This window comes from Heterodontus francisci, chromosome 12 (assembly GCF_036365525.1).
Source record: "Heterodontus francisci isolate sHetFra1 chromosome 12, sHetFra1.hap1, whole genome shotgun sequence".
Classification (NCBI taxonomy): domain Eukaryota; kingdom Metazoa; phylum Chordata; class Chondrichthyes; order Heterodontiformes; family Heterodontidae; genus Heterodontus; species Heterodontus francisci.
The window spans coordinates 20,494,105-20,511,749 of record NC_090382.1 but is presented as its reverse complement, the minus strand read 5'-3'; the positions used below and the strand labels follow the sequence as shown (position 1 = coordinate 20,511,749).

The window sequence follows — 17,645 nt, the reverse complement described above, 5'->3', positions numbered from 1 at the left end:
TAATATAGATAGTAAATAATTGATGCCCTAGGACCGATCCTTGTGGCACCCCACTAGTTACGGCTTTCCAACCTGAAAAAGACCCATTGATCCTGACTCTCTGCCTTCTGTGTGTTAGCTAATCCTCAATCCATGCCAACACATTATCCCCAATACCCTGAGCTCCTATTTTGTGCAATAATCTTTCATGTGGCACCTTATCAAAAGCCTTCTGAAAATCCAAATACACATCTACTGGTTCCCCTTTATCCACTCTGCTTGTTAGATCCTCAAAGAACTCTGACAAATTTGTCAAACATGATTTCCCTTTCATAAAACTATGTTGTCTCTGTTTGATTGCATTATGTTTTTCCTTAATAATGGACTCGAGCATTTTCCCAATGACTGATGTTAAGCTAACTGGTCTATAGTTTCCTGGGGGGAAGACAGAGAGAGAGAGGGGAAAGAGAGAGAGAGAGAGAGAGAGATAGGGGACAGAGAGAGAAAGAAGGGGGACAGACAGAGAAAAAGAGGGGGAACCAAGAAAGGGGGGGGGGACATAGAGCGAGGATGACATAGAGACAGGTGGGAGAACAACACAGAGAGGGGGTAACACCAGGAAAGAGAGAGAAAGCGAGAGAGAGATAGAGATAGAGAGACAGACGCAGAGTGAGAGAGAGGAGGGAAATAAAGTGTGTGGGCAAACATTTACTACTTGTGTGAGCAAAAAAATGCCAGGTATCTCATTATATTAGTGTCCAACCTAGTGACGAGATAGCAAGTCAAATTAATTTTCTCATTTAAAGCTTCTTCACAAAAATGCACATTTGCTGTTGTTTTGATTAATAGTAAGTTAAGTTTTTAATGCCTTAATCTTGCTAAAATTGCCTAACTGGCTGCCTACGTAAGACAAAAATTGTCATGTGGCTCCCCAAGCGAAAAGGTTGGGCAACGCTGTTTTGTATCATTCCATTGAAGACAACTATCTGGGTAAATCTACTGACTGTACTCCAGGGCACTGACATTCTTAGCATGTCAATAATGCACATAGATGTACTTGATAAGAAGTTTTTGCTTTATGTGTTCAGGGAATTTGAACCTTAATTTTTCCCTTTGGAAAAATGGGACCTTTAAATCAATTTATCCTGTGACCAAGGACACTAGAAAGTGTTACAAAATATTTACAGGACAGAAACAGGCCAGTGGGCCCAACAGGTCCAAACCAGTGTTAATGCTGCACACAAACCTCCTCCCACCCTCTTCATCTCACCCCAGCAACATTATCCTTCGATTCCTTTCTCTGTCATGTATTTATCCAGCTTCTCCCTGAATAAATCTGTGCTATTCCCCTCAACTACTCCCACATTCTAACTACTCTCTGGGTAAAGTACTTTCTCCAGAAATTTCTCTTGGAAAATTAGGGAATATTTGCAGGAAAAGGTGCAATTATGGATGTTTCCTACTCTCTAGTGGACAATTGCTCGGATTGGTTTCTTTCCCACTCACCCTATCATGCTCTTGAATAAAAATAAAGCCGAGGTTTAATTCTCACGTCAACACTGACAGGTCTGTATGTTCTATCACTTACACTGACACCAGTTCCTATTTCTTCTGATACCCGTCCCTAAAGCCTGACACCTTACTCAGCCTGGAAATGTGTCTCCTCATTTCACAACTCAGGCAAACAAAGGTGGATGTGTCCAGTCTGGAGCCTCTGCCAATGAATAGATGATCCACCAGAACAAAACTGCCAAACAATTCATTTCTAAGACTGATTTACTGTTTAACGGCAGCATTTCCTCACTGACAAAATCAAAGTGCATTCCAATATCTATAAAATATTGGTACCAGCTTGCTGTCTCTAGGCAAGCTATTGTAAACAGAATCAAATGTGGACGACTCTTCTGGCTTCGGGGAAACTACTTGTACCAAGATCTACACCAATCCCATTCTGGATTGGGCTGATGAAGCTCAGTTATTCATAACTAAGCATTGTGTAAAAGGTCCCTGTTTCAGTGTCGTGACCTTCACAGGCACTCTGCTTTTAATGCATCCATCACATGCCAGACTGTCCAGGTGTGCTGGGTTTCACTGCATAATAGAGATTCACGAGAGCAGACAAGTAAGACCAACTCTCCATATTTGCATAACAAAGTGATTCCTGACAACGCTGGCCGCCACTGACGTCATCAGGCTGCGCCGAGGTGCGCACACGCACAGACGGTCTCCTGCTCTCTGCACATGCTCTGCGTTCCGGCTTGCCAGGACTGGTTAGCGCATGCGCCGATGACGTCATCGCATGACATGTGCATCTTCGGGCAACGCGCCTGGTTGGCCTCTGTGCATGCACTTTTTGCAATGCCAACGGGTATTCACGCATGCGTCAACCTTCGGATATTCACACATGCGTCAAAGCTTCGGTGCGAGTTTCTGAAAGTGGAAGGAGGAGAGGTTTTGTCGGGCATTTTCTCGCAATTATTTAGTCATTTTGAAGATTTCAGTCTGCTTCATTTTTATCAGAAAGAGGAGATTTCTCCAAGGTAAGTTGTTCTGAAAACATTTCCATTGTCTGGGCCACTGCATGTGCTCCAGTCTATTGCACTGCACTAAAATCCTTTCCATTGTCTGGGGCTGTGTGCAGGCAGTACATGTGCTCCAGTCCCTGTTGTAAGTTGCTCTGTTCCTGCTCCCATCAGAGCAGTGCACATGGACACAGCCCCGAACCGCTCACCGACCCCGACCCTCTCCCCGACCCCGACCCCGACCCGCACCCCGACTCCGACACGTTCCCTGACCCTGACCCTCTCCCCGACCCCCACCCGCTCCCTGACCCCGACCCGCTCCCTGACCCCGACCCCGACCCCGACCCGCTCCCCGACTACGACACGTTCCCCGACCCCGACCCGCTCCCCGGTCCCGCTCCCCAGCCCTGACCCGCTCCCCGACCCGGACCCGCTCCCCGACCCGGACCCGCTCCCCAGCCCCGACCCGCTCCCCGACCCCGTCCCGCTCCCCGGCCCCGACCCGCTCCCCGGCCCCGACCCGCTCCCCGGACCCGTTCCCCAGCCCCGACCCGCTCCCCGACCCGCTCCCAGGCCCCGACCCGCTCCCCAGTCCCGACCCGCTCCCCGGACCTGCTCTCCAGCCCCGACCCGCTCCCCAGTCCTGACCCTGACCCTGACCCTGACCCTGACCCCGACCCGCTCCCCGGCCCCGACCCGCTCCGCAGTCCTGACCCTGACCCCGACCCCGACCCGCTCCCCAGCCCTGACCCGCTCCCCGGTCCTGACCCCTACTCCGACCCGCTCCCCGACCCTGACCCACTGCCTGACCCCGACCCGTTCCCCGACCCCGACCCCGACCCGCTCCCTGACCCCGACACGGTCCCCAACCCCGACCCCCTCCTCGACCCCGACACGCTCCCCGACCCCAACCCACTCCCCGACCCCAAACCCGCTCCCCGACCCCGACCCTGACACGATCCCCGACCCCGCTCCCGACCCGCTGCCCGACCCCGACCCGCTCCCCAGCCCCGACTCGCTCCCCGACCCCGATCCCGACCCCCTCCCCGACCCCGACACGCTCCCCGACCCGCTCCCCAGCCCTGACCCCAACCCCCTCCCCGACCCCGACTCGCTCCCCGACCCCGTAACCCCTCCCCGACCCCGACACGCACCCCAGCCCCGAGCCCAACCCCCTCCCCGACCCCGACTGGCTCCCCGACCCCGACCCGCTACCCAGCCCCGACTCGCTCCCCGACCCCGACACCGACCCGCTCCCCAGCCCCGACCCCGACCCGATCCCCGACCCGCTACCCGACCCCGACCTTCTCCCCGGACCCGCTCCCTGACCCCCACCCGTTCCCCGGCCCTGACCTGCTACCCAGCCCCGACCCGCACCCCGACCCCGACCTTCTCCCGGACCCCGACCCCGACCCGCTCCCCGACCCCGACCCGCTCCCCGACCCTAACCCGCTCTCCAGCTCCGACCCGCTCACCGACATGGACCTTCTCCCGGACCCCGACCCCGACCCGTTCCCAGACCCCGACCCTCTCCCCTACCCCAGCTCCGACCCGCTCCCCGACCCCGACCCCGACCCGCTCCCCACCCCCGACCCCGATCCTGACCCGCACCACGACCCCGACACTCTCCTTGACCCCGACCTGCTCCCCAGCCCCGACCCCGACGCGCTCCCCGACCCACCCCCCCACCCCGACATTCTCCCCGGACCCGCTCCCTGACCCCCACCCGCTCCCCGGCCCTGACCCGCTCCCCAGCCCCGACACCGATCCCGACCCGCACCACGACCCCGACACTCTCCCCGACGCCGACCCGCTCCCCAGCCCCGACCCCGACCCGCTCCCTAACCCCGTCCCGCTCCCCGACACCGACCCGGTCCCTGACCCCAACCCCGACCTGCTCCCTGACCCCAACCTGCTCCACGACACCGATCCGGTCCCTGACCCCGACCCCAACCCCGACCCGCTCCCGAACCCGATCCCGACCTGCTCCCCGACCGCCACCCACTCTCTGACTCCGACCACAACCCGGTCCCTGACTCCGACCCCGGCCTGCTCCCTGACCCCCACCCGCTCCCTGACCCCGACCCGCTCCCCGACCCTGACCCACTGCCTGACCCCGACCCGTTCCCCGACCCCGACCCCGACCCGCTCCCTGACCCCGACACGGTCCCCAACCCCGACCCCCTCCTCGACCCCGACACGCTCCCCGACTCCAACCCACTCCCCGACCCCAAACCCGCTCCCCGACCCCGACCCTGACACGATCCCCGACCCCGCTCCCGACCCGCTGCCCGACCCCGACCCGCTCCCCAGCCCCGACTCGCTCCCCGACCCCGATCCCGACCCCCTCCCCGACCCCGACACGCTCCCCGACCCGCTCCCCAGCCCTGACCCCAACCCCCTCCCCGACCCCGACTCGCTCCCCGACCCCGTAACCCCTCCCCGACCCCGACACGCACCCCAGCCCCGAGCCCAACCCCCTCCCCGACCCCGACTGGCTCCCCGACCCCGACCCGCTACCCAGCCCCGACTCGCTCCCCGACCCCGACACCGACCCGCTCCCCAGCCCCGACCCCGACCCGATCCCCGACCCGCTACCCGACCCCGACCTTCTCCCCGGACCCGCTCCCTGACCCCCACCCGTTCCCCGGCCCTGACCTGCTACCCAGCCCCGACCCGCACCCCGACCCCGACCTTCTCCCGGACCCCGACCCCGACCCGCTCCCCGACCCCGACCCGCTCCCCGACCCTAACCCGCTCTCCAGCTCCGACCCGCTCACCGACATGGACCTTCTCCCGGACCCCGACCCCGACCCGTTCCCAGACCCCGACCCTCTCCCCTACCCCAGCTCCGACCCGCTCCCCGACCCCGACCCCGACCCGCTCCCCACCCCCGACCCCGATCCTGACCCGCACCACGACCCCGACACTCTCCCTGACCCCGACCTGCTCCCCAGCCCCGACCCCGACGCGCTCCCCGACCCACCCCCCCACCCCGACATTCTCCCCGGACCCGCTCCCTGACCCCCACCCGCTCCCCGGCCCTGACCCGCTCCCCAGCCCCGACACCGATCCCGACCCGCACCACGACCCCGACACTCTCCCCGACGCCGACCCGCTCCCCAGCCCCGACCCCGACCCGCTCCCTAACCCCGTCCCGCTCCCCGACACCGACCCGGTCCCTGACCCCAACCCCGACCTGCTCCCTGACCCCGACCTGCTCCACGACACCGATCCGGTCCCTGACCCCGACCCCAACCCCGACCCGCTCCCGAACCCGATCCCGACCTGCTCCCCGACCGCCACCCACTCTCTGACTCCGACCACAACCCGGTCCCTGACTCCGACCCCGGCCTGCTCCCTGACCCCCACCCGCTCCCTGACCCCGACCCCGACCCGGTCCCTGACCCCGACCCCGACCCGCTCCCTGACTCCCACCCGCTCCCCGAACCCAACCCCGACCCGCTCCCAGACCCCGACCCCGACCCGCTCCCCGACCCCAACCCGCTCCCTGACCCCGACCCCGATCCGGTCCCTGACCCCGACCCCGACCTGCTCCCCGACCCCCACCCACTCCCTGACTCCGACCACAACCCGGTCCCTGACCCCGACCCCGACCTGCTCCCCGACCCCCACCCGCTACCTGACCCCGACCCCGACCCGCTCCCTGACTCCCACCCGCTCCCCGAACCCAACCCCGACCCGCTCCCTGACCCCGACCCCGACCCGCTCCCCGACCCCAACCCGCTCCCTGACCCCGACCCCGATCCGGTCCCTGACCCCGACCCCGACCTGCTCCCCGACCCCCACCCGCTCCCTGACCCCGACCCCGACCAGCTCCCTGACCCCGACCCGATCCCCGACCCCAACCCGCTCCCTGACCCCGACCCGCTCCCTGACCCCGACACCGACCCGCTCCCTGACCCCGACCCGCTCCCCGACCCCGACCCCGACCCGCTCCCTAACCCCGTCCCGCTCCCCGACCCTGACCCACTGCCTGACCCCGACCCGTTCCCCGACCCCGACCCCGACCCGCTCCCTGACCCCGACACGGTCCCCAACCCCGACCCCCTCCTCGACCCCGACACGCTCCCCGACTCCAACCCACTCCCCGACCCCAAACCCGCTCCCCGACCCCGACCCTGACACGATCCCCGACCCCGCTCCCGACCCGCTGCCCGACCCCGACCCGCTCCCCAGCCCCGACTCGCTCCCCGACCCCGATCCCGACCCCCTCCCCGACCCCGACACGCTCCCCGACCCGCTCCCCAGCCCTGACCCCAACCCCCTCCCCGACCCCGACTCGCTCCCCGACCCCGTAACCCCTCCCCGACCCCGACACGCACCCCAGCCCCGAGCCCAACCCCCTCCCCGACCCCGACTGGCTCCCCGACCCCGACCCGCTACCCAGCCCCGACTCGCTCCCCGACCCCGACACCGACCCGCTCCCCAGCCCCGACCCCGACCCGATCCCCGACCCGCTACCCGACCCCGACCTTCTCCCCGGACCCGCTCCCTGACCCCCACCCGTTCCCCGGCCCTGACCTGCTACCCAGCCCCGACCCGCACCCCGACCCCGACCTTCTCCCGGACCCCGACCCCGACCCGCTCCCCGACCCCGACCCGCTCCCCGACCCTAACCCGCTCTCCAGCTCCGACCCGCTCACCGACATGGACCTTCTCCCGGACCCCGACCCCGACCCGTTCCCAGACCCCGACCCTCTCCCCTACCCCAGCTCCGACCCGCTCCCCGACCCCGACCCCGACCCGCTCATCACCCCCGACCCCGATCCTGACCCGCACCACGACCCCGACACTCTCCCTGACCCCGACCTGCTCCCCAGCCCCGACCCCGACGCGCTCCCCGACCCACCCCCCCACCCCGACATTCTCCCCGGACCCGCTCCCTGACCCCCACCCGCTCCCCGGCCCTGACCCGCTCCCCAGCCCCGACACCGATCCCGACCCGCACCACGACCCCGACACTCTCCCCGACGCCGACCCGCTCCCCAGCCCCGACCCCGACCCGCTCCCTAACCCCGTCCCGCTCCCCGACACCGACCCGGTCCCTGACCCCAACCCCGACCTGCTCCCTGACCCCGACCTGCTCCACGACACCGATCCGGTCCCTGACCCCGACCCCAACCCCGACCCGCTCCCGAACCCGATCCCGACCTGCTCCCCGACCGCCACCCACTCTCTGACTCCGACCACAACCCGGTCCCTGACTCCGACCCCGGCCTGCTCCCTGACCCCCACCCGCTCCCTGACCCCGACCCCGACCCGGTCCCTGACCCCGACCCCGACCCGCTCCCTGACTCCCACCCGCTCCCCGAACCCAACCCCGACCCGCTCCCTGACCCCGACCCCGACCCGCTCCCCGACCCCAACCCGCTCCCTGACCCCGACCCCGATCCGGTCCCTGACCCCGACCCCGACCTGCTCCCCGACCCCCACCCACTCCCTGACTCCGACCACAACCCGGTCCCTGACCCCGACCCCGACCTGCTCCCCGACCCCCACCCGCTACCTGACCCCGACCCCGACCCGCTCCCTGACTCCCACCCGCTCCCCGAACCCAACCCCGACCCGCTCCCTGACCCCGACCCCGACCCGCTCCCCGACCCCAACCCGCTCCCTGACCCCGACCCCGATCCGGTCCCTGACCCCGACCCCGACCTGCTCCCCGACCCCCACCCGCTCCCTGACCCCGACCCCGACCAGCTCCCTGACCCCGACCCGATCCCCGACCCCAACCCGCTCCCTGACCCCGACCCGCTCCCTGACCCCGACACCGACCCGCTCCCTGACCCCGACCCGCTCCCCGACCCCGACCCCGACCCGCTCCCCGACCCCGACCGCGACCCGCTCCCCATCCCCGACCCCGACCCACTCCCTGACCCCGACCCGCACCCCGACCCCGACACGCTCCCCGACCCCGACCCGCTCCCCGACCCCGTCCCGCTCCCCGGCCCCGACCCGTTCCCCAGCCCCGACCCGCTCCCCGACCCGGACCCGCTCCCCAGCCCCGACCCGCTCCCCGGCCCCGACCCGCTCCCCAGTCCCGACCCGCTCCCCGGTCCTGACCCACTGCCTGACCCCAACCCGTTCCCCGACCTCGACCCTGACCCGCTCCCTGACCCCGACACGGTCCCCAACCCCGACCCTGACACGATCCCCAACCCCGCTCCCGACCCGCTGCCCGACCCCGACCCGATCCCCAGCCCCGACTCGCTCCCCGACCCCGATCCCGACTTCCTCCCCGACCCCGACACGCTCTCCGACCCGCTCCCCAGCCCTGACCCCAACCCCCTCCCCGACCCTGACTCGCTCCCCGACCCCGTAACCCCTCCCCGACCCCGACACGCACCCCAGCCCCGACCCCAACCCCCTCCCCGACCCCGACTGGCTCCCCGACCCCGACCCGCTACCCAGCCCCGACTCGCTCCCCGACCCCGACACCGACCCGCTCCCCAGCCCCGACCCCGACCCGCTCCCCGACCCGCTACCCGACCCCGACCTTCTTCCCGGACCCGCTCCCTGACCCCCACCCGTTCCCCGGCCCTGACCCGCTACCCAGCCCCGACCCGCACCCCGACCCCGACCTTCTCCCGGACCCTGACCCCGACCCGCTCCCCGACCCCGACCCGCTCCCCGACCCTAACCCGCTCCCCAGCTCCGACCCGCTCACCGACACGGACCTTCTCCCGGACCCCGACCCCGACCCGTTCCCCGACCCCGACACTCTCCCCTACCCCAGCTCCGACCCGCTCCCCGACCCCGACCCCGACCCGCTCCCCACCCCCGACCCCGATCCTGACCCGCACCACGACCCCGACACTCTCCCTGACCCCGACCTGCTCCCCAGCCCCGACCCCGACGCGCTCCCCGACCCACCCCCCCACCCCGACCTTCTCCCCGGACCCGCTCCCTGACCCACACACGCTCCCCGGCCCTGACCCGCTCCCCAGCCCCGACACCGATCCCGACCCGCACCACGACCCGACACTCCCCGACGCCGACCCGCTCCCCAGCCCCGACCCCGACCCGCTCCCTGACCCCCACCCGCTCCCCGGCCCTGACCCGCTCCCCAGCCCCGACACCGATCCCGACCCGCACCACGACCCCGACACTCTCCCCGACGCCGACCCGCTCCCCAGCCCCGACCCCGACCCGCTCCCTAACCCCGACCCACTCCCCGACACCGACCCGGTCCCTGACCCCAACCCCGACCTGCTCCCTGACCCCGACCTGCTCCACGACACCGATCCGGTCCCTGAACCCGACCCCGACCCCGACCCGCTCCCAAACCCGATCCCGACCTGCTCCCCGATCGCCACCCACTCTGACTCCGACCACAACCCGGTCCCTGACTCCGACCCCGGCCTGCTCCCCGACCCCCACCCGCTCCCTGACCCCGACCCCGACCCGGTCCCTGACCCCGACCCCGACCTGCTCCCCGACCCCCACCCGCTACCTGACCCTGACCCCGACCCGCTCCCTGACTCCCACCCGCTCCCCGAACCCAACCCCGACCCGCTCCCTGACCCCGACCCCGACCAGCTCCCTGACCCCGACCCGCTCCCCGACCCCAACCCGCTCCCTGACCCCGACCCCGACCCGCTCCCTGACCCCGACCCGCTCCCCGACCCCGACCCGCTCCCCAGCCCCGACCCGCTCCCCAGCCCCGACCCCGACCCACTCCCCGAGCCCGACCCGCTCCCCGATCCCGACCCGCTCCCCGACCCCAAACCGCTCCCTGACACCGACCCCGACCCGCTCCCTAACCCTGACCCCAACCCGCTCCCTGACCCCGACCCCAACCCGCTCCCTGACCCCGACCCGCTCCCCGACCCCGACCCCGACCCGCTCCCCGACCCCGACCCCGACCCACTCCCCGACCCCGACCCGCTCCCCAGCCCCGACCCCGACCCACTCCCCGACCCCGACCTGCACCCCGACCCCGACCCCGACCCCGACCCACTCCCCGACCCCGACCCGCTCCCCGATCCCGACCCGCTCCCCGACCCCAAACCGCTCCCTGACACCGACCCCGACCCGCTCCCTGACCCTGACCCCAACCCGCTCCCTGACCCCGACCCCAACCCGCTCCCTGACCCCGACCCGCTCCCCGACCCCGACCGGCTCCCCGACCCCGACCCCGACCCCGACCCACTCCCCGACCCCGACCCGCTCCCCGACCCCGACCCGCTCCCCAGCCCCGACCCCGACCCACTTCCCGACCCCGACCTGCACCCCGACCCCGACACGCTCCCCGACCCTGACCCGCTCCCCGACCCCGACCCGCTCCCCGGCTCCGACCCTCTCCCCAGTCCTGACCCTGACCCCGACCCCGACCCGCTCCCCAGCCCCGACCCGCTCCCCGACCCGGACCCGCTCCCCAGTCCCGACCCGATCCCCGGCCCCGACCCGATCCCCAGCCCCGACCCGCTCCCCAGTCCTGTCCCTGACCCTGACCCTGACCCCGACCCGCTCCCCGGCCCCGACCCGCTCCCCGGCCCCGACCCGCTCCCCAGCCCCGACCCGCTCCCCGGCCCCGACCCTCTCCCCAGTCCTGACCCTGACCCCGACCCCGACCCGCTCCCCAGCCCCGACCCGCTCCCCGGTCCTGACCCACTGCCTGACCCCGACCCGTTCCCCGACCCGACCCCGGCCCACTCCCTGACCCCTACCCGCTCCCCAACCCCGACCCCCTCCTCGACCCCGACACGCTCCCCGACCCCAACCCACTCCCCAGTCCTGACCCTGACCCCGACCCCGACCCGCTCCCCAGCCCACGACCCCAACCCACTCCCTGACCCCGACCCCGACCCGCTCCCTGACTCCGACCCGCTCCCCGACCCCAACCCGCTCCCTGACCCCGACCCGCTCCCTGACCCCGACCCGCTCCCCGACACCGACCCGGTCCCTGACCCCGACCCGCTCCACGACACCGACCCGGTCCCTGACCCCGACCCCGACCCGCTCACTGACCCCGACCCCGACCTGCTCCCCGACCCCCACCCACTCTCTGACCCCGACCACGACCCAGTCCCTGACTCCGCCCCCGACCTGCTCCCCGACCCCCACCCGCTCCCTGACCCCGACCCCGATCCGGTCCCTGACCCCGACCCCGACCAGCTCCCTGACCCCGACCTGATCCCCGACCCCAACCCGCTCCCTGACCCCGACCCCGACCCGCTCACTGACCCCGACCCCGACCTGCTCCCCGACCCCCACCCACTCTCTGACCCCGACCACGACCCAGTCCCTGACTCCGACCCCGACCTGCTACCCGACCCCCACCCGCTCCCTGACCCCGACCCCGATCCGGTCCCTGACCCCGACCCCGACCTGCTCCCTGACCCCCACCCGCACCCTGACCCCGACCCCGACCAGCTCCCTGACCCCGACCCGATCCACGTCCCCGACCCGCTCCCTGACCCCGACCCGCTCCCTGACCCCGACACCGACCCGCTCCCCGACCCCGACCCGCTCCCCGACCCCGACCCCGATCCGCTCCCCGACCCCGACCCACTCCCTGACCCCGACCCGCACCCCGACCCCGACACGCTCCCCGACCCTGACCCGCTGCCTGGACCCGAAACGCGCCCCGACCCCGACCCGCTCCCCGACCCCGTCCCGCTCCCCGGCCCCGACCCGTTCCCCAGCCCCGACCCGCTCCCCGACCCGGACCCGCTCCCCAGCCCCGACCCGCTCCCCGGCCCCGACCCGCTCCCCAGTCCCGACCCGCTCCCCGGTCCTGACCCACTGCCTGACCCCGACCCGTTCCCCGACCTCGACCCTGACCCGCTCCCTGACCCCGCCACGGTCCCCAACCCCGACCCCGACACGATCCCCGACCCCGCTCCCGACCCGCTGCCCGACCCTGACCCGATCCCCGACCCCGACACGCTCCCCGACCTGCTCCCCAGCCCTGACCCCAACCCCCTCCCCGACCCCGACTCGCTCCCCGACCCCGTAACCCCTCCCCAACCCCGACACGCACCCCAGCCCCGACCCCAACCCCCTCCCCGACCCCGACTGGCTCCCCGACCCCGACCCGCTACCCAGCCCCGACTCGCTCCCCGACCCCGACACCGACCCGCTCCCCAGCCCCGACCCCGACCCGCTCCCCGACCCGCTACCCGACCCCGACCTTCTCCCCGGACCCGCTCCCTGACCCCAACCCCGTCCCGCTCCCCGGTCCCGCTCCCTGACCCCAACCCCGTCCCGCTCCCCAGCCCCGACCCGCTCACCGACACGGACCTTCTCCCGGAACCTGGCCCCGACCCCGAACCGCTCCCTGACCCCGACCCGCTCCCTGACCCCGACCCGTTCCCCGATCCCGACCCTCTCCCCGACCCCAGCTCCGACCCGCTCCCCGGCCCCGACCCGCACCACGACCCCGACACTCTCCCCGACCCCGACCTGCGCCCCAGCCCCGACCCCGATCCCGACCCGTACCACGACCCTGACACTCTCCTCGACCCTGACCCGCGCCCCAGCCCCGACCCCGACCTGCTCCCCGACCCGCTCCCCTCTCCCCGACCCCGACCCGCTCCCAAGCCCCGACCCCGACCCGCTACCCGACCCGCTCCCCGACCCCGACCTTCTCCCCCGACCCGCACCCCGACCCCGACCTGCTCCCCGACCCGCTCCCCTCTCCCCGACCCCGACCCGCTCCCCAGCCCCGACCCCGACCTGCTCCCCGACCCGCTCCCCTCTCCCCAACCCCGACCCGCTCCCCAGCCCCGACCCCGACCCGCTACCCGACCCGCTCCCCGACCCCGACCTTCTCCCCCGACCCGCACCCCGACCCCCACCTTCTCCCCGGACCCGCTCCCTGACCCCAACACCGTCCCGCTCCCCGACCCGCTCCCCGACCCCGACCTTCTCCCCGGACCCGCTCCCTGACCACCACCCGCTCCCCGGCCCTGACCCGCTCCCCAGCCCCGACCCGCACCCCGACACCAACCTTCACCCCGGACCTGCTCCCCATCCCCGACCCCGACCCGCTCCCTGGACCCGCACCCTGACCCCAACCCCGTCCCGCTGCCAAGTGTTGATGGTGAGAGTCGGTGGTGATTGTGGATAGTGAGAGTCGGTGGTGATTGTGGATAGTGAGGGAAAGTTGTGAGTGTGGATGATGTGTGTCGGTGCTGAGTGTGGATAGTGAGAGTCGGTGGAGGGTGTGGATAGTGAGAGTCGGTGGTGGGTGTGGATGGTGAGAGTCGTTGGTGAGTGTGGAGACTGAGAGTCGGTGGTGGGTGTGGATAGTGAGATTCAGTGGTGAGTGTGGATAGTGAGATTCAGTGGTGAGTGTGGATGGTGAGATTCAGTGGTGATTGTGGATGGTGAGAGTCGTTGGTGAGTGTGGAGACTGAGAGTCGGTGGTGGGTGTGGATAGTGAGATTCAGTGGTGAGTGTGGATAGTGAGATTCAGTGGTGAGTGTGGATGGTGAGATTCAGTGGTGAGTGTGGATGGTGAGATTCGTTGGTGAGTGTTGATGGTGAGAGTCGGTGGTGAGTGTGGATGGTGAGAGTCGGTGGTGAGTGTGGATAGTGAGAGTTGGTGGTGGGTGTGGATGGTGAGATTCGGTGGTGAGTGTGGATAGTGAGAGTTGGTGGTGGGTCTGGATAGTGAGATTCAGTGGTGGGTCTGGATAGTGAGAGTTGGTGGTGAGTGTTGATGGTGAGAGTCGGTGGTGAGTGTGGATAGTGAGAGTTGGTGGTGGGTGTGGATGGTGAGATTCGGTGGTGAGTGTGGATGGTGAGATTCGTTGGTGAGTGTGGATGGTGAGAGTCGGTGGTGAGTGTTGATGGTGAGAGTCGGTGGTGAGTGTTGATGGTGAGAGTCGGTGGTGAGTGTGGATAGTGAGAGTTGGTGGTGGGTCTGGATAGTGAGATTCAGTGGTGGGTCTGGATAGTGAGATTCAGTGGTGGGTCTGGATAGTGAGAGTTGGTGGTGAGTGTGGATGGTGAGAGTCGGTGGTGAGTGTTGATGGTGAGAGTCGGTGGTGAGTGTGGATAGTGAGAGTTGGTGGTGGGTGTGGATAGTGAGAGTCGGTGGTGGGTGTGGATGGTGAGATTCGGTGGTGAGTGTGGATGGTGAGATTCGGTGGTGAGTGTGGATGGTGAGATTCAGTGGTGAGTGTGGATAGTGAGAGTCGGTGGTGGGTGTGGATAGTGAGATTCAGTGGTGAGTGTGGATGGTGAGATTCGGTGGTGAGTGTTGATGGTGAGAGTCGGTGGTGAGTGTTGATGGTGAGAGTCGGTGGTGAGTGTGGATGGTGTGATTCGGTGGTGAGTGTGGATGGTGAGAGTTGGTGGTGGTTGTGGATAGTGAGAGTCGGTGGTGGGTGTGGATGGTGAGATTCGGTGGTGAGTGTGGATGGTGAGATTCGTTGGTGAGTGTTGATGGTGAGAGTCGGTGGTGAGTGTGGATGGTGTGATTCGGTGGTGAGTGTGGATGGTGAGAGTTGGTGGTGGTTGTGGATAGTGAGAGTCGGTGGTGAGTGTGGATGGTGTGATTCGGTGGTGAGTGTGGATGGTGAGTGTTGGTGGTTGGTGTGGATAGTGAGAGTCGGTGGTGGGTGTGGATGGTGAGATTCGGTGGTGAGTGTGGATGGTGAAATTCGGTGGTGAGTGTGGATGGTGTGATTCAGTGGTGAGTGTGGATGGTGAGAGTTGGTAGTGGTTGTGGATAGTGAGATTCGGTGGTGAGTGTGGTTGGTGAGAGTCAGTGGTGAGTGTGGATGGTGAGAGTCGGTGGTGATTGTGGATAGTGAGAGTCGGTGGTGAGTGTGGATAGTGAGAGTCAGTGGTGATTGTGGATGGTGAAGGTCGGTGGTGATTGTGGATAGTGAGGGTTGGTTGTGAGTGTGGATGGTGTGTGTCGGTGGTGGGTGTGAATAGTGAGAGTCGGTGGTGGGTGTGGATGGTGAGATTCGGTGGTGAGTGTGGATGGTGAGAGTCATTGATGAGTGTGGATAGTGAGAGTCGGTGGTGGGTGTGGATGGTGAGATTCGGTGGTGAGTGTGGATGGTGAGATTCGGTGGTGAGTGTGGATGGTGAGATTCGGTGGTGAGTGTGGATGGTGAGATTCGGTGGTTATTGTGGATGGTGAGATTCGGTGGTGAGTGTGGATGGTGAGATTCAGTGCTGAGTGTGGATGGTGAGATTCGGTGGTGAGTGTGGATGGTGAGATTCGGTGGTGAGTGTGGATGGTGAGAGTCGTTGATGAGTGTGGATAGTGAGAGTCGGTGGTGGGTGTGGATAGTGAGATTCAGTGCTGAGTGTGGATGGTGAGATTCGGTGGTGAGTGTGGATGGTGAGAGTCGGTGGTGAGTGTGGTTGGTGAGATTCATTGGTGAGTGTTGATGGTGAGAGTCGGTGGTGAGTGTGGATGGTGTGATTCGGTGGTGAGTGTGGATGGTGAGAGTCGGTGGAGATTGTGGATGGTGAATGTCGGTGGTGATTGTGGATAGTGAGGGTTGGTTGTGAGAGTGGTTGGTGTGTGTCGGTGCTGAGTGTGGATAGTGAGAGTCGGTGGTGGGTGTGGATAGTGAGAGTCGGTGGTGGGTGTGGATAGTGAGATTCAGTGGTGAGTGTGGATGGTGAGATTCGGTGGTGACTGTGGATGGTGAGAGTCGGTGGTGAGTGTGGATGGTGGGAGTCGGTGGTGAGTGTGGATAGTGAGAGTCGGTGATGGGTCTGGATAGTGAGAGTCGGTGGTGGGTGTGGATGGTGAGATTCGGTGGTGAGTGTGGATGGTGAGATTCGGTGGTGAGTGTGGATGGTGAGAGTTGGTGGTGAGTGTTGATGGTGAGAGTCGGTGGTGAGTGTTGATGGTGTGATTCGGTGGTGAGTGTGGATGGTGAGAGTCGGTGGTGAGTGTGGATGGTGAGAGTCGGTGGAGATTGTGGATGGTGAATGTCGGTGGTGATTGTGGATAGTGAGGGTTGGTTGTGAGAGTGGTTGGAGTGTGTCGGTGCTGAGTGTGGATAGTGTGAGTCGGTGGTGGGTGTGGATAGTGAGAGTCGGTGGTGGGTGTGGATAGTGAGATTCGGTCTTGAGTGTGGATGGTGAGATTCGGTGGTGACTGAGGATGGTGAGAGTCGGTGGTGAGTGTGGATGGTGAGATTCGGTGGTGACTGAGGATGGTGAGAGTCATTGGTGAGTGTGGATAGTGAGAGTCGGTGGTGGGTGTGGATAGTGAGATTCAGTGGTGAATGTGGATGGTGAGATTCGGTGGTGACTGAGGATGGTGAGAGTCGGTGGTGAGTGTGGATGGTGAGATTCGTTGGTGAGTGTGGATAGTGAGAGTCGGTGATGGGTCTGGATAGTGAGAGTCGGTGGTGGGTGTGGATGTTGAGATTCGGTGGTGAGTGTGGATGGTGAGATTCGGTGGTGAGTGTGGATGGTGAGATTCGGTGGTGAGTGTTGATGGTGAGAGTCGGTGGTGGGTGTGGATGGTGAGATTCGGTGGTGAGTGTTGATGGTGAGAGTCGGTGGTGGGTGTGGATAGTGAGATTCGGTGGTGAGTGTGGATAGTGAGAGTCCGTGGTCATGGTGGATGGTGAGAGTCGGTGGTGATTGTGGAGAGTGAGAGTCGGTGGTGAGTGTGGATAGTGAGAGTCTGTGGTGATTGTGGATGGTGAAGGTCGGTGGTGATTGTGGATAGTGAGGGTTGGTTGTGAGTGTGGATGGTGAGAGTCGTTGATGAGTGTGGATAGTGAGAGTCGATGGTGGGTGTGGATAGTGAGATTCAGTGGTGTGTGTGGATGGTGAGATTCGGTGGTGATTGTGGGTGGTGAGAGTCTGTGGTGAGTGTGGATGGTGAGATTCGTTGGTGAGTGTTGATGGTGAGAGTCGGTGGTAAGTGTGGATAGTGAGACTCGGTGGTGGGTCTGGATAGTGAGAGTTGGTGGTGGGTGTGGATAGTGAGAGTCGGTGGTGGGTGTGGATGTCGAGATTCGGTGGTGAGTGTGGATGGTGAGAGGCGGTGGTGAGTGTGGATAGTGAGAGTCGGTGGTGGGTGTGGATGGTGAGATTCGGTGGTGAGTGTGGATGGTGTGATTCGGTGGTGAGTGTGGATGGTGAGAGTTGGTGGTGGGTGTGGATAGTGAGAGTCGGTGGTGG

At 66.1% G+C, this 17,645-nt stretch overlaps 1 protein-coding gene across 1 annotated transcript; it reads left to right on the top strand.

Annotated features, from left to right (window-relative positions):
• The first annotated feature begins 2,685 nt into the window (after positions 1-2,685).
• LOC137375682 (mucin-2-like) lies at positions 2,686-12,486 on the top strand. The gene is given in 17 exon segments (XM_068043071.1): positions 2,686-2,897; positions 2,899-3,031; positions 3,033-3,107; positions 3,109-3,465; positions 3,467-3,625; positions 3,627-3,814; positions 3,852-4,207; positions 4,311-4,466; positions 4,469-5,501; positions 5,548-5,782; positions 5,785-6,633; positions 6,635-6,819; positions 7,058-7,236; positions 7,449-7,669; positions 7,672-8,830; positions 9,473-11,127; positions 11,296-12,486. Coding segments are annotated over 17 exon segments (8,343 nt in total).
• Positions 12,487-17,645: the final 5,159 nt, after the last annotated feature.